Here is a 15,355-nt window from a genome sequence, read left to right on the forward strand (position 1 = left end):
AGGAGGGTGAGACATCATCCTTGGACCAGTCTACGGACAGCCAGGAGCGGGTCGTAACCCCGTGGGGTCCCGTCCCATGCCCCTATACCCAACCCCATGCCCTAGCTAATGCCCCTACCCCTATCACACGGTCACCGGGTTCACCGCCCAGCTTGGAACTTGTGGACATACCTTTGGGGGGGGAGGAAAAACGGACTGGGGAGAGGCAGCTCAGTGGAGCTACGGAAGGTGATTCACAGGGAGGGGGAGAATTGAGGGTGGCGGATACAGCACCCCAACCGGCAGTAAAGGCTCCGGGGTCCTCGAGGTGGTTCAATTCGCGATCCACAAGGTCGTCAGGGGTATTTTCATTTGATGACGACCGGGAACCAGGGCCTAATCCCTTTAAGGAGACCCGGTGGTGGGCTCCACTATTTGAGGGGTACTCCGCGTGGATGGACCGTACTCGGTTCCTCATCCGGCGGGAGGACGTGGTAGATTTCTGGTGGAAAGAGGGAGAGTTTACACCCGAGCAGAGGGACAGGGAATTACAGAAGAGGTGGTTCCAGCTGGAGCGTAGAGACATAGCGCCCATGGGTCCTGACACACTGTCAGATCCAGTCGATCCTGATGAGCCCCTATCATGGGTGTTACCTGGGAGGGCAGGTAATGCTGATCTGACCAGGGTCAGTAGGGCGGAGAGGGCTATAATAGCCAAATATAAAAAATCCCATGGGTTGGAGTATCCCTATGTTCCGGAGCCCCTGATGGATGAAATTGAGGACAATAGGGAAACGTGGCTCCAAGAAACTATAGAGCTGTATTTAGCCAATAGGGGGAGCGACATTGTAGGTAAGAAGGCGGAAGAAAGGATAGACACCTTGATGCGAGTGTGGAGCATAGGGAGAAATGTTCACAAACATAGGGTGACCTATGTGCCAGAGAGAGGATCACCTAGGCATTATTATGTTACGGTCCTGGATATGGGTAACCGGGAAGTGAGGAAACCTGACCCAGATCACTATTATTAAGGGGGTACTGAGACATTACGCGGGTTCGTGGCTGCTGGTCGGGGCGGGCTTGGCGGATGACTGTATTCATATGTACTGCATTATGAGGAAATTTGTGTGATGTTAATTATGTTTTCCGTTACAGTGCTTCCTGGAAAGAGGTATACAAATTTAGGTCCCAGCGAGGACGATGGGATTCACCAGGGGGAGAATGTAGCGGCATGTAAAATGCCTACAGTCATCTCTCCTGTTGGCAGTAAGGCCTGGTAAGTGTGGGCATGCCAGCAGTAATTATGGAGGTTTCCCCTCACACCCTGGTGGGGTGCTCTGTGTATGGCTGGGACTGGTCACATGCTCTGACTCCATGGTTAGTGATGTCAGAGGTGTGTCAGCCTCAGAAGCTTACATAAGGCACAGCACTGTGTTCTAAAGTTGTTGTTGCTAGAAGGTTCAGTTGAGGAAGAGTTCCAGCTCTTGTCAGAGCTGAGGAAGGAGTTCAAGTTCTATCAGAGTGTCAGTTATGTTATAGTAACTCCATGGGAGGCTGTGTCCAGGGACCTGGCACAGGATAGTGATTCCTGCGGGAATAGTGAATCCCTGATCTAGGTGATATACCTATCTAAAGGGAGCACTGGCGAGATGAGCGGCTGAAGATACTTCTTGTGGAGGGCAGCTGCCCTGCCGTGTCAATAAAGATGAGTTCAGCCAGAAACCCTCTCGTGTATCTATCTGGAATGAGTGTACAGAGAGGAGCACCACGGAGGAGTTCCTCGCCAGGATCATCCCCTTGCGGACGCAGGGACCCTGGTGAGGTGGAGGCGCTGCACTGGAACTAGGTGAGACTCAGCACACTACCTCAGCTGCCTGTCTGACGGGTCCTCCCCACACACCATCATGCGGGAGACTCAGGAGTCCTGTAGCCAGCAGGTGCACCATCAGGCATATCCACACTGTAATGGGGTCCGGTTAGACCACAGGGGCCAATGTGAGATTGGGTGGGTCAGGCCGGGCCAGAAATACCGTTACACACGAATCACCCTTTTCGAGATTGATCCGCGGACCAAAGGAACCGGACGAAATGCTCCAGATCCAAATCCGCCCCAAAAAGTCACCCCTCTCTTGCCCCAGCAAGAAGCCTGCCATAGCAGAACCTGGTACCAGCAAAGCCTGCTAACATGGTTCTGTACCGGCCAAACCAGTACTGCTGGAAGCTGCGTATTGTGTGCAATTAATTTCATCAACCATAGATTATCCCGGCAGGTGAAATAAAACAACTACTGACGAATTAACAAAACACTTTGCGGGTTGTATAACAAACTCAGGAAATGGTGGTTTGGATATTCGATTAAAGCCACGAGCGCTGTTTAGAGAAGGTGTGTCTTGGTACCAATGCAAGAAAGACAAAAAGCTGTATGGTGCTCAACATAGATCGCAAAAGCTATATAAGCTCATAATAGCATAAATGCTATATGATGTATCCTTGGATTATCCCACGTAATTGATGTGACCAACCATAAATGATGAATACACCAGATCCACTATGTATATCGATAGATTGTAGAAGGGAAGGAATGGTCACTACTTCCTAGAGCACCAAACACAAGCGTTGTAGATTAAAAATTCCTTTATTGCAAAAAGCTGGACATCATGAGAGAAGCTCCCCACTTATATCCCACACTTATATCATATGCACTTTATACCTTATACCTGCTTGGAGACTCCAATCCTTGGCTCTACCTGGACAGTGATTGTATACTTCAACATATGATTGTCTAGCATATGGAACATAGGAGTTCACTCTCCATTTTTTCTGTATGTATATCGATAAACTGGATAGAGTTCCACCTCTTGATTAGTGAGAACTCACACTTACTAGTGTCCAGGCATGAAGCATCGATGTGGATAACTAGGGTGTATGGAAAGAGTGGAATAACTTACTGTTGGTTGATCTCCGGTGAGATATGCCTCCACAGGTGTGTGCTTCCGGTACTCCGCAAAGTCCAGTAGAGCTGATGAAGGAGAAGTGGAGCACTACTGAAACAAAAGAACTACCAGAGAGTGGGTCCCAAAAATAAAAGCCGTTTTAATGGATCAGTGCATAGGTACAAAAAACGAGCCCTAAGGCCCTCACCAACGCGTTTCGAGCTACCCGCTCTTTCTCAAGGTGCATACTGATCTTTACAAAACTCCTACCTGATATACTTCTCCTTCATCAGCTCTATTGGTACAATGCATCCCACTTGCTTGCACCAGTGAGCGGTTTGTTGTGTACTTACACAGCATGAAGTTAAGGATGAATACCTGCCCATTTGCCGATATGGGGTTTCTTACACACTATCAGCATATGTATCACACGATCATTATTTCTTGTTATGTTTCTCCCGACCTCTTTGTTCATTTTAATTTAAAATCCATATTACAAAATAATTCTTCGATAAGAGCAACGTTGGAAACATTTGAGTCCGTGCACAAGCTAAACGTGCGCTTTCAGCAACGCCGTCACTCTCCGTCTCCTCTTCGTACAGTTTCTCGGCTGGAATATATAATCATTCTGAGTTTGTCGCTATCTCAAACACATGTTGCATTCTATAAAGATAAAATGAGATTAAGAACGGAGCCGTGAGAGGCGGAGCCGCAGAAAGATTTCCCGCCCTGCGAGAGGCGGAGCCGTGAGAGACGAAGCCGCGAGAGGCGGAGCCGCGAGAGGCGGAGCCGCGAGAGGCGGTGCCGCGAGAGGCGGAGCCGCGAGAGGTGGAGCTGCAGACAGATTTCCCGGGGGCCCAGGACTAGCCCCGTCTCAATCCCCGTCGGCCGCCCTGCGAGAGGCGCAGTGTCTGCATGTCACAAGCCAGGCAGCCCCGATTCATGGTTTGATCTGATAGGTGACAGAGGTGAGAGAATTTCCTTTGGCAAAGTCTAACGTGGCAGCGAGGGAAGAAAACACAGAGCGTTTATTCACTAAAACATTCTCTCTCTAACGCCCAGTGAAGGAAAAGAGCGGACTTGAAAGCAAGATAGGATTAGCATTGTTTCATGCAAAAACCCTATAGATTAGGGGTAGGGAAAGCCAGTGCTCAGGGTCCACCAACAGGTCGGGTTTTCAGGATATCCCTGCTTCAGCACAGGTGGCTCAATCAAAGCCAGTCCTCAGGGGCCACCAACAGGTCGGGTTTTCAGGATATCCCTGCTGTGGCTCAATCAGTGGCTCTTCGACTGAGCCACCTGTGCTGAAGCAGGGATATCCTGAAAACCTGACCTGTTGGTGACCCTTGAGGACTGGAGTTGCCCACTCCTATGGTTGGATAGTATTACATGGTAATCAGAAGGTGTCGTGATGGAAAACTATGGAAGGCAGAAAAATAATACGTTCTGCTTGTGTTTAGTTTATGGTGGAACATCCAAAAGGAGACAGAAGAGAGACAGTCAGTCTAGCGCTGGCTGGAAAATGAAGGGTGTGTGTGGACAATCAGAGAGGAAACGGAGATTGGATTTCCAGCAAGGTAAACATGTGAGGCACTGATGTGTGTACGTCCCCCACTGACTCATGGTTACGAGGAACCCACATATACAGTATCTATTATTGGATAAACGAATCCCAGAGGGTTCGTCTCACTTGTAAATGACCACTATGCTTCATACAGTGTAGCGTGTCGCTTTGTTGTTACATTTGACTGACTCAAGATGCCACAAAGTTAAAATACATATGAGCTTATTGACAGTCAAGTAAGTGGGCTTAACGTGTGCACTTTGCGAATAAGGACCCGTAGTATTTTATTGTATCGGTTCTCTTACCAAGTAAAAATTAGCAAAAAAACAAACTAAGAGTTTGTGTACTAGAACAGGGGGGCACAAACGCTTTGCCTTGCGCGCCCCCCATGCCAGCTCTCCCCCACTGCTCGCGCCCCCATCACCCTATATCAAGCTTCAAATGCCGCCGTTGGTCATGTGACGTCACCCCGCATCGTCATTTGATGCCACGTTGCCGGAAGCCGGCTGAATCAAGGTAAGTGACTTACAGAGGCCTCGCACAGTCCCCCGGCATTTAATTTAAATGCCTTTGGGAAGAATGTGGGGCCTCTGTAACCACCGTCTCCCCCGCCCCCCTAAAAAAAGTCTCGTTCCACCCCCCCCCCTCCGCCCCGGTTTCTGCACCCTTGTACTAGATAGAATTGTTCATTCAGATCTACAAACACAAAGCCTTTTGAGCAAACTATCATGAAAACACAAATTCTTGTAAGAAGACTTCATGTAACAAAACAAATTAAATAGTACAGTTTTACAAGACTATACATCTTGTCAGCTGGAAGGAGCGTTAAGAATGAACTCCCGGCACCCCCGGAACCCCCGGAACTCCGGCACCCCCGGAACCCCCGGAACTCCGGCACCCCCGGAACTCCCGGCACCCCAGTGAATGCAGGGGAAAGGATTCATTCCTTGTGAGCAGTTACGGATGTCCGCCCCATATACACTTGCCACGCTATCACGCCGGATGGGAATGAAACTACATGTGGCGGCCGCCTCCTCGCTGCCTCCCTTCTTCATTCGAATCCCAGCGTTAAATTACATCAACGTGATGTCACACTACGTCTCGTTGGAATGGCAACGCGACGTCGCGTTACCATGGCAATGCGATGCAGTGGGATGTCAAGTTGGTGACGTCCGCGGCGTCATTTGACGCTGGGATTCGAATGGAGAAGGGCGGCAGCAAGGAGGCGGCCGCCACATGTAAGGGACACGGGGCGGCGGATTTGCTTGAGAGAGAGCGCAATCTACGTGGCAGAATCCAATATAGGACCCAGCCTTCTTTTACACCTTAATTCTGATTGGCTGGCAGTAGGCACAACATCTGGTTGGCCGGGGACCAACCAGAAACAGAAAGGTTTCACACTAAATAAAAACAGAAACCAGTATTCAAGTGATATAAATATAGAACTTGACGTAGCATTTTACGGCACCGGTTAATTCCATGTAAAACACCTTTAACTACTATATTTTCATATAACACTTTCCTCCCAATGAGACTCAGAGCGCGTCACAATTACAGTACAGCGTGTGGTACGCAGCACATAGGATTGTTAGCCTGCCCCGTGGAGCTTACAATCTATGATTTTGGTGCCTGAGGCACAGGGAGATAAAGTGACATGTCCATGGTCACAAGGAGCCGACACCGGCAGTTGAACCAGGTTCCCCTGACTCTGGTTGTACAGCACTGAATACACAGTAATGCTTTATACAAGAAGATTAATAAAACTAAGTAATATTACAGTGATACCCCACAGGGGGAGGGGTTTCCAGGCACGAATCCATCGCTTTGCAGTGTGTCACTGGGAGTTATTTGCCAACGGCTGAAATGTGATAAACAGCACCACATCAATTACTTATCAGTTTGACACCACTTATTAGGGTTTTTGTTACTTTCATTACTCATATTACAACTAACCTGATCACTTAACCCAGGGGCTCTCAACTCCTGTCCTCAAGAACCCCCAACAGGTCAGGTTTTCAGTATATCCTTGCTTCAGCACAGGTGATTCAATCAGTGGCCCAGTCAAAGACTGGGCCACTGATTGAGCCACATGTGCTGAAGCAAGCTCTTTCACTAAGCCACTGATTAAGCCACCTGTGCTGAAGCAGGGTTATCCTTAAAACCTGACCTGTTGCAGGGGCTTGAGGACTGGAGAACCCCTGAATGAAGCTGCTGGAAGCTGGGTTACACCGTATGCAGAAATGTTCTGCGCTTTGATGCACGCGTCACGTTCTTGTTAAGCACGAAATTGCGGCTCTGCGTTACAAAGACTACGAGTAACCGCTAGAACTGGCCTTACCGTGTCACTTACTGGCTCACTTACCGGCTCACTTACCGCGGCAACAAACGGCGATTTGTAACGTTAGGATAAGAAACACGTTTACACAAGATAGTTACTCACCTTGCAGATTAACTCTGGAGATGGGCGGCTGACTGACAATTGGTGACCTCCTGTGGGCAAATGTAAAATATGTATCAATTTCCTATTGATTAAATGTATTGTACACAGTAAAAGCGAATGTCGATTACCGCGCTCGCGTCCCACGGACTCAGCGATGTGTTTATCCACATTATCCGTGTGTCAGATGTCACCAAGTGACTATAAGCTGAAATAAGTGTGTGAAACATGCACTTAAAAAGGATTCACACTCATCTCCGTGCATGTTAAGTACACCTGGACTGTAATTGAATAAGCCCTCCCCCCCTGATATTTAAAACTCACGGTATACTGTATATTAAGCATATTGTGGTGCATGTAAGCGCAAGACCGCAACCAGTCCTACTGTGCGCACTGAGGACTGAAAGTCTCAACCCCCCCTCCACCACCCCCCCCCCACTCCACGTGGAAACTTCATTCAAAGACTAAAATACCCGTAACTATGGTCACAAATGTGAATTTGCACAACTGTCCGACTTACTTCCTATAATACAGGTCTAAACTTTGGAGAAACGTACGGGAGTTTTAGACCAATTACAGAATGTATGAAATGAGAGGGGGGGGGGGGGGGGGAGAAAGACACAACCTTTTTATCAAAGAATTTTTTTTTAAGGTAAAACTTTGTTCAATCATTATTTTTGGCCTTTAGGAGAATTTACATATGAATTCATTAAAAAGGTAAAAGGTTGTTGAGATGCAAATGGAAATAAAACATTTGAGATGTGTTGTGCTTTCTCCCCCTCCCCCCAATAGTTTCAGTGCATTGTTATTTTACATAAGATTAAGCTGAATTTACAATAAATCATTGATTATGTGATCAATGAATGGAAGTTTGAATCCTCTGTGCAGCTGGACAGCTCTGATTTAATGCATTATAAACAATACCATGTTTCTACAAAGGCAGGTGTAAAGCTAACGTTTGGAAAGGGCGACACCTAGTGGCTGCCCCACATAATTACAAAAGTAGTTGAAAAGAATCCAGGCAAACATCTCACTATTATTGAAATGTAAAGGGATACAATTGAGATATTAATCGAAATGACATTTGATCAGTTATAAAAATAATTGAACTTTCGTGATGAAAAGATTTTTGTAGCCATTTCTTAAAAAAAAAAAAAAAATATATATATATATATATATATATATATATATATATTTATTAATTACTTGTGAGCACATTCACATGTCTTAGACAGGTCTGCAGCCCTACTTTTCACCATTATCACCCAGCGCTTCCACTGCAGCAAGGGATTCTTGGAAATGACATGCAAATGAGCACACAGTGCCACCTTTTGGCTGAAGTGACCTTTTTATTTGCTATATGCTATACGGTGGAGGTTTCTTGTCGCCTTTTTCACCCACCATAACTTAAAATATGTAGGGTAAATCCTACCCAGCCTTGAAAATTGCAAAGCCAGTACAACCAACCTCACACTGATGAGACCCAAAAGGTCGAAATAGCTGTCTGTGAGTGGGTTCACTGGCTTTGCATCCAATGCCATGCTGTGCTTAAAAGCTGTGTTAACAGCAAGCATTAGCTTATAAGGGTTCCATGTAAATAGGTGACACGGTATGCTCATTTGCATGTCATTTCCCAGAATCCCTTGCTGCAGTGGAAGCACTGTACGCTAGATGATAATGGTATAGGCAGGGTTGCATGCCTGTCTAAGACACGTGAATGTACTCGCAAGTGATTTTATATATATATATATATATATATATATATATATATATATATATATATATATATATATATATATATATATATATATATATATATGCAAATATAGCTGTATGCTCATCTGCATGTCTTAGGCAGGTCTGCAACCCCGCCTTTCCCCATTATCACCCAGCATACAGCACTTCCACTGCAGCAAGGGATTCTGGGAAATGACATGCAAATGAGCACACAGTGTCACTTTTTGCCTCAATAACCATTTTTAACATGGTTCCCTATAGGCTTAAGCTTGCTGCATGGTCACAGCTTTGAGCACAGCCAGGGTTAAGGTGCATACCCAGAGAACCACCCACAGACAGCTGTTTCGACCTTGATGGGTCTCATCAGTGTGGGGTTGATTTTACTGGGAATGCAAGAGAGGCTATGGGATAGGCTGAACCATATATATATATGTATATATATACAGTGGTCGACAAATCACAAAAAAATCTACTCGCCACCTAGTACCACACGTGTGCTGCTTGGGCCAATAGGTGCTTGCCACGATGTTAAATCCACTCGCCCGGGGCGTGCAAATGTATAGGTTTGTCGAACACTGTATGTGTATATATATATATATATATATATATATATATATATATATATATATATATATATTTATATATCAATTTACAAACTTAATTCTGTTATGCCATCTGTTATGCCATCTCATATCCGTTCTAAACATTTATTTACTTACATCATTGCAATCCTGAGCGTTATGTTCCTCACTTTAACATAACATTGGATCTCAGCAGAGCATGGCACGTGGAATAATGATTGCAATGCAATATTATTACAACGTATTTATTTATATAGTTAGCAAGTCCGTCAGGGAACATATGGTTAATACTTATTATGAAACATGAAGTTTACCAGGTAAATGGGGTGGAGCTGCCATTCGGGGTAATTATGTCTGAGGGTGCTGTCCAATGACTTGTAGACACAAGAACCAATATATAGGAGACATCCTTGTTCTCCATGCAGAGCCCAGGTATTGACCTTAGCCCCCTGCAGACGCACTTACCAGAACACCCTCCTACTGTCTCTGTACGTTCTTCCTACCTACCAATTAGATTGTAAGCTCTTTGAGGCACGGACTCCTCTTCCTAAATGTTACTCTTATGTCTGAAGCACTTCTGCCCTTTATGTGTTATATGAATTATTTGTTATTTATATGATTGTCACGTGTATTAGTGCTGTGAAGCGCTATGTACATTAATGGCGCTATATAAATAAAGACATACATACACAATAGGGAGCTTTCTTTAGCTCTGTCTACCATATTACCTACTCCCAGTCACCAGCACGTGTAGTGCAGTCTTCATTAATCTGATTAAGATGACCCCTTCTTTCTGCTACATACATAGGTACAGAGTACTAATGACTTGAGTTGGAATGAAGGTGGAAGCTGGTATAGCTGATGTTTGCATGCATGAGGGCAGCGATGGCACAGCATTTGCCGATTGCCGAAGAAGATATAAATAATATATACCGTGAAAGAGGGACAGGATGGGACCAACGTCTTAACCCGATCTGGCGTTACCATACAGCCATAAAGCCGCACCAGAACGGAGTATAACGTTTCATTGATTCTTTGGGAGATTAGTAAAGATACGAGGCTCTGCCCAACACCCGTCTGACACTCCTCCTTTATGCGCCCATTCATGGGCAGCAAACATTAGTGAAACAGGCGCAACATCGCACGGAAACCCCAGATGAATAGAGCCCTGAATGATTTTAACCATCAGCAGTTCATTTGATGCCAAGACAAATGAGAAGGCTGGCAGTGTACATTCCTGCGCTGCGTCTGTCCTGTGTCCCGCGTTTTATTGGGTTCCGAGGTGGTGGCATATATATTGTAAATCTAGGAACTGGAGGCGTCTGCTGATTTTGGATGGTTTCAAATGAAAGCTGGGGGTAGAAATTTAGGTCAAAGCCGCCAATTAATCAGACGTTATTTGAAGGTCTATTTTGAAACATCATACTTCACACTTCATAACTAGGGTGTAGTAAGGCCAAATGGAAAGCAACCATTCATATCCACGTCTTAGAAATGAATTGCAGTTGCAGTTCTCTGTACAACAAAGTCACTTGAGTAGCGTGATACATTGGCCATAAATAACTGGTATAGCCAAACAGTGAGGGGTGTTGTTGCATGGAATTAAATGCGAATCACCGCAGTTCCAACATTTCCATTTTGGGTTTGAGCTGCAGGGACCAGGTTTCATTTAATAACATCTACTACTAACAAACAGAGAGATACTGCACCAGCACCCCCTACGGAGGTAAGTATCTCTGGAAGCCCCTCAGAGCTGTAATTAATGGGGTTCAGCCCCGGAGACACTCTGCTTCAATTATATGTAAAAATAAATAAATAATAATAATAATATAAAAATGTAAAAAAGTGCTTGGACGGCTGCAGCAAAGCGATTCAGACTGGAAGAGCAACAACAGGATAGAGGACAGAGGTTCGTTGGCAATACTGCAATCTTGTGCATGAATAATAGATACAAAACTTGTATTATTTCCACCCTGTGCCATGGCCGATATGTAACAATGACATTGTTAAAGAAAGCATTGTTATAGTTGCTGCGTCTTCACTGTAAGTTAAGCAGTTTCAGGTATTAAAGAGGCTTAGCATAGGGTACCATAATAATTTGAATTAATATTTGAGTCAGTCATAATGCTTTATAGTGTAGCTTTGGTTAATGCCAACTTTAGGATGAATAATAAGGCCGCACAGATGTGGTGGACGTCACTGCTGCCGCATTCATGCCACAAGTTTTACTATGAGCGACATAGAAAACAGAGGTAACGCGCGTTATCTCCCAGCGCGTGCGACATAGAAAACAGAGGTAACGCGCGTTATCTCCCAGCGCGTGCGACATAGAAAACAGAGGTAACGCGCGTTATCTCCCAGCGCGTGCGACATAGAAAACAGAGGTAACGCGCGTTATCTCCCAGCGCGTGCGACATAGAAAACAGAGGTAACGCGCGTTATCTCCCAGCGCGTGCGACATAGAAAACAGAGGTAACGCGCGTTATCTCCCAGCGCGTGCGACATAGAAAACAGAGGTAACGCGCGTTATCTCCCAGCGCGTGCGACATAGAAAACAGAGGTAACGCGCGTTATCTCCCAGCGCGTGCGACATAGAAAACAGAGGTAACGCGCGTTATCTCCCAGCGCGTGCGACATAGAAAACAGAGGTAACGCGCGTTATCTCCCAGCGCGTGCGACATAGAAAACAGAGGTAACGCGCGTTATCTCCCAGCGCGTGCGACATAGAAAACAGAGGTAACGCGCGTTATCTCCCAGCGCGTGCGACATAGAAAACAGAGGTAACGCGCGTTATCTCCCAGCGCGTGCGACATAGAAAACAGAGGTAACGCGCGTTATCTCCCAGCGCGTGCGACATAGAAAACAGAGGTAACGCGCGTTATCTCCCAGCGCGTGCGACATAGAAAACAGAGGTAACGCGCGTTATCTCCCAGCGCGTGCGACATAGAAAACAGAGGTAACGCGCGTTATCTCCCAGCGCGTGCGACATAGAAAACAGAGGTAACGCGCGTTATCTCCCAGCGCGTGCGACATAGAAAACAGAGGTAACGCGCGTTATCTCCCAGCGCGTGCGACATAGAAAACAGAGGTAACGCGCGTTATCTCCCAGCGCGTGCGACTTTTACCCGGTAATATTTGCATTAGCCAGTGTTCCTGGGGTAATAACAGCTGCTACATTTCTACTTTGAGTGCAACAAAAACATATAAAAACTGTACTTGTCCTAAATATGTCCAGACTTCTCAGGCTTGTTATAATTCAAATAACAATGCACCATCTATTAGACAAAATAGAACTATAAATCAGGCGAGTGATTTATTTTAACAGTAAGCAGAGTAATGTCTTTGTGATGGCGACTCGTTTGCTTAGAACAACCTCAATTTGAGCGCTAAAAACTTACTTATTTGGTGCTCCATGAAGATTGGTCAGAAATGTGAAATTATTTCTCACACTGCGCAAACTCGCCAGGACCTAGAAACACAAATGTAGAATATATTCGTTTAATAGACACATACATTAAGGGACACTTTTACAGCTGGAAATACAGATATACTTTTCTGCAATTATATAAATGAAAAGAAGGAAATATATATATATATATATATATATATATATATATATACACACACACACACACATACATACTGTATATACATAAAGAAGAAACTGAATGAGAAATACCTGGGCAAAAGGTGTAACTATCAAGTCATCTCCATGCCTAAATGAGAAGAAAATTATTACAATTAGTAAACAGGCCACAATAATATGTAATCAGAAAGGAGGGTGGGGGTGGCATTTAGAATGATTGCCAACACTGTCTGAACTTATGACTGGATGTGGTTTTACTTCCCAAGGTTTCTACCCACGTAGCAGCTTCACGCTACATAGCCAGCAAGCAGCTTCGCACTGAAGAGACCCAAAAGGTTGAAATAGCTGTCTGTGAGCAGGGTTACTGGCTCTGCACTTCCTTAACCCAGGCTGTGCTGAAATGCTGTGTAATGCGGCAGGAATAATCTAATAGGGCAAAATACAAAAAATACCCAGTGCTACATCCAATGTGACAAAATACTTAGTTAAATACTTCAATGTTAGTATTCTCATGAGTTAAGGTCATTTAGTTAACCTTTGGCCGAAGCGTTGGGTATTTGCCAAAGCCTTGGGTATTTTTTGTCTTTTGTTGTATACATTTGGCCACACTCAGTAACACTCCTTTTGAGATATCTATATACAGCAGGGCCCCTCTTCTCGGCACTTCACTTTTCGGCGATCCGCCGATACGGCGGCACCGAGAAGAGGGCCGCCATGTTGGATAATACGCCGCGCATGCGCAAAACGGACGGGTGCACCCGGCGCGCATGCGCAGACCGTAGCCTGCGCGCGCAGACCGTAGCCTGCGCGCGCAGACCATAGGCCACGCATGTGCAGAACGGCGAAAACGCCGGTCTGCGCATGCACATAACATGAAAATCGCCGGATCCGCTTTCCGGCGATTTTCACTATACGGCGGGCCCCTGGAACGGAACCCGCCGTATACCCGGGGCCCCTGGAACGGAACCCGCCGTATACCGGGGGCCCCTGGAACGGAACCCGCCGTATTCCCGGGGCCCTCCTGTATACACACATACAGTATATGAAGGGGTTAGAGCTTGCAGGGACTGTATGTTCATAAACTTATAGGGATCTATGTTAAAATGGACGAAAAATAAACAGTGATACTGGGGCAATGAGATTAGCGTTACAACAAAAGGAAACAGGTTTTTGGGGGTGCTTAAAGACAATTATATGACCCAAATTATTGAGGAACCAACCAGGAGAGGAGCAGTACTGGATTTGGTCATATCAAACAATGTAGAAGTAATAACAAATATTCAAGTCCTGGAACATTGGGGTAACAGTGATCATAACATGGTCTCATTTGAAATAAATGATCAAAAAATAGATTTCTTGGGTTCAACAAAGACCTTAAACTTTAGAAAGGCAGATTTTCATAAACTGAGGTCTAATCTAGTAGTAATACAATGGGATGATGTTTTTGCAGGGAAAAATGTAGAAGATAAATGGGCAGTCTTTAAAACATTGTTACAAAAGCACACTTATCAGTGTATACCCTTGGGTAATAAGTATAAAAGAAATAAGTCAAAACCAATGTGGCTAAATAAACAGGTAGGGGAGGAAATGGAAAGGAAGAGGAAGGTGTTTAGATTCTTTAAGTCAGAAGGGACAGAGACATCGTATCAGAATTATAAGGAATGTAACAACAATTGCAAAGGGCAATCAAATTAGCAAAAATGGATAATGAAGAAAGGATTGCAATAGAAAGTAAGGTCAACCCTAAAAAGTTGTTTAAGTATCTTAATAACAAAAAAATGAGAAAAGAAAATATAGGACCCTTTCAGTGTGAGATGGGTAGGCAGATTATTGGAGATAAGGAAAAAGCTGAGGTATTAAACAAATTCTTTGCCTGTGTTTACCAGGGAAGAATCAAGTTCAATAGTAGTGCCGCAGGAGGAAGCCACAACCTCCATATTTATGAACAATTGGTTAACTGAGGAAGAAGTTCATAAGCGACTTGAAAAAATTAAAGTAAATAAGGCACCTGGCCCCGATGGCATACATCCAAGAGTTCTCAAGGAGTTAAGCTCAGTAATAGCGAAACCATTATATTTAATATTCAAGGACTCAATTTCCACAGGCTCAGTACCACAAGATTGGCGTAAAGCAGATGTGGTGCCTATATTTAAAAAGGGAGCTAGATCACAACCGGGAAATTACAGACCTGTAAGCCTGACTTCAATAGTAGGGAAACTACTTCAAGGTTTAATACGGGATTATATTCAGGAATACCTAATGGAAAACAAAATTATTAGTAATAGTCAGCATGGATTTATGAAGGATAGATCTTGCCAAACTAACCTTATTTGATTCTTTGAGGAGGCAAGTAGGAATTTAGACCAGGGTAATGCAGTTGATGTGGTCTACTTAGATTTGCAAAGGCTTTTGATACGGTTTCACACAAGAGGTTGGTGTACAAAATAAAGAAAATTGGACTCTGTAATAATATATGCACCTGGATTGAAAACTGGTTAAAGGACAGACAACAGAGGGTTGTCATAAATGGAACTTTTT

General features: G+C 44.8%; 1 protein-coding gene across 2 annotated transcripts in view; it reads right to left on the minus strand.

The window, feature by feature from the left end:
• The window catches only part of PDE4B (phosphodiesterase 4B), a 239,350-nt gene that overhangs the window by 73,517 nt on the left and 150,478 nt on the right, over nucleotides 1–15,355 (minus strand). For both annotated transcript variants that reach the window (XM_075615891.1, XM_075615892.1), the window contains exons 3-5: nucleotides 12,911–12,947; nucleotides 12,630–12,700; nucleotides 6,917–6,966 (exon numbers count right to left, since the gene is read on the minus strand). In XM_075615891.1, the coding sequence (XP_075472006.1) occupies nucleotides 6,917–6,966; nucleotides 12,630–12,700; nucleotides 12,911–12,947 (158 nt within the window). The remainder of the gene's footprint in view (nucleotides 1–6,916; nucleotides 6,967–12,629; nucleotides 12,701–12,910; nucleotides 12,948–15,355) is intronic.

Source organism: Ascaphus truei, chromosome 10 (assembly GCF_040206685.1).
Source record: "Ascaphus truei isolate aAscTru1 chromosome 10, aAscTru1.hap1, whole genome shotgun sequence".
Classification (NCBI taxonomy): domain Eukaryota; kingdom Metazoa; phylum Chordata; class Amphibia; order Anura; family Ascaphidae; genus Ascaphus; species Ascaphus truei.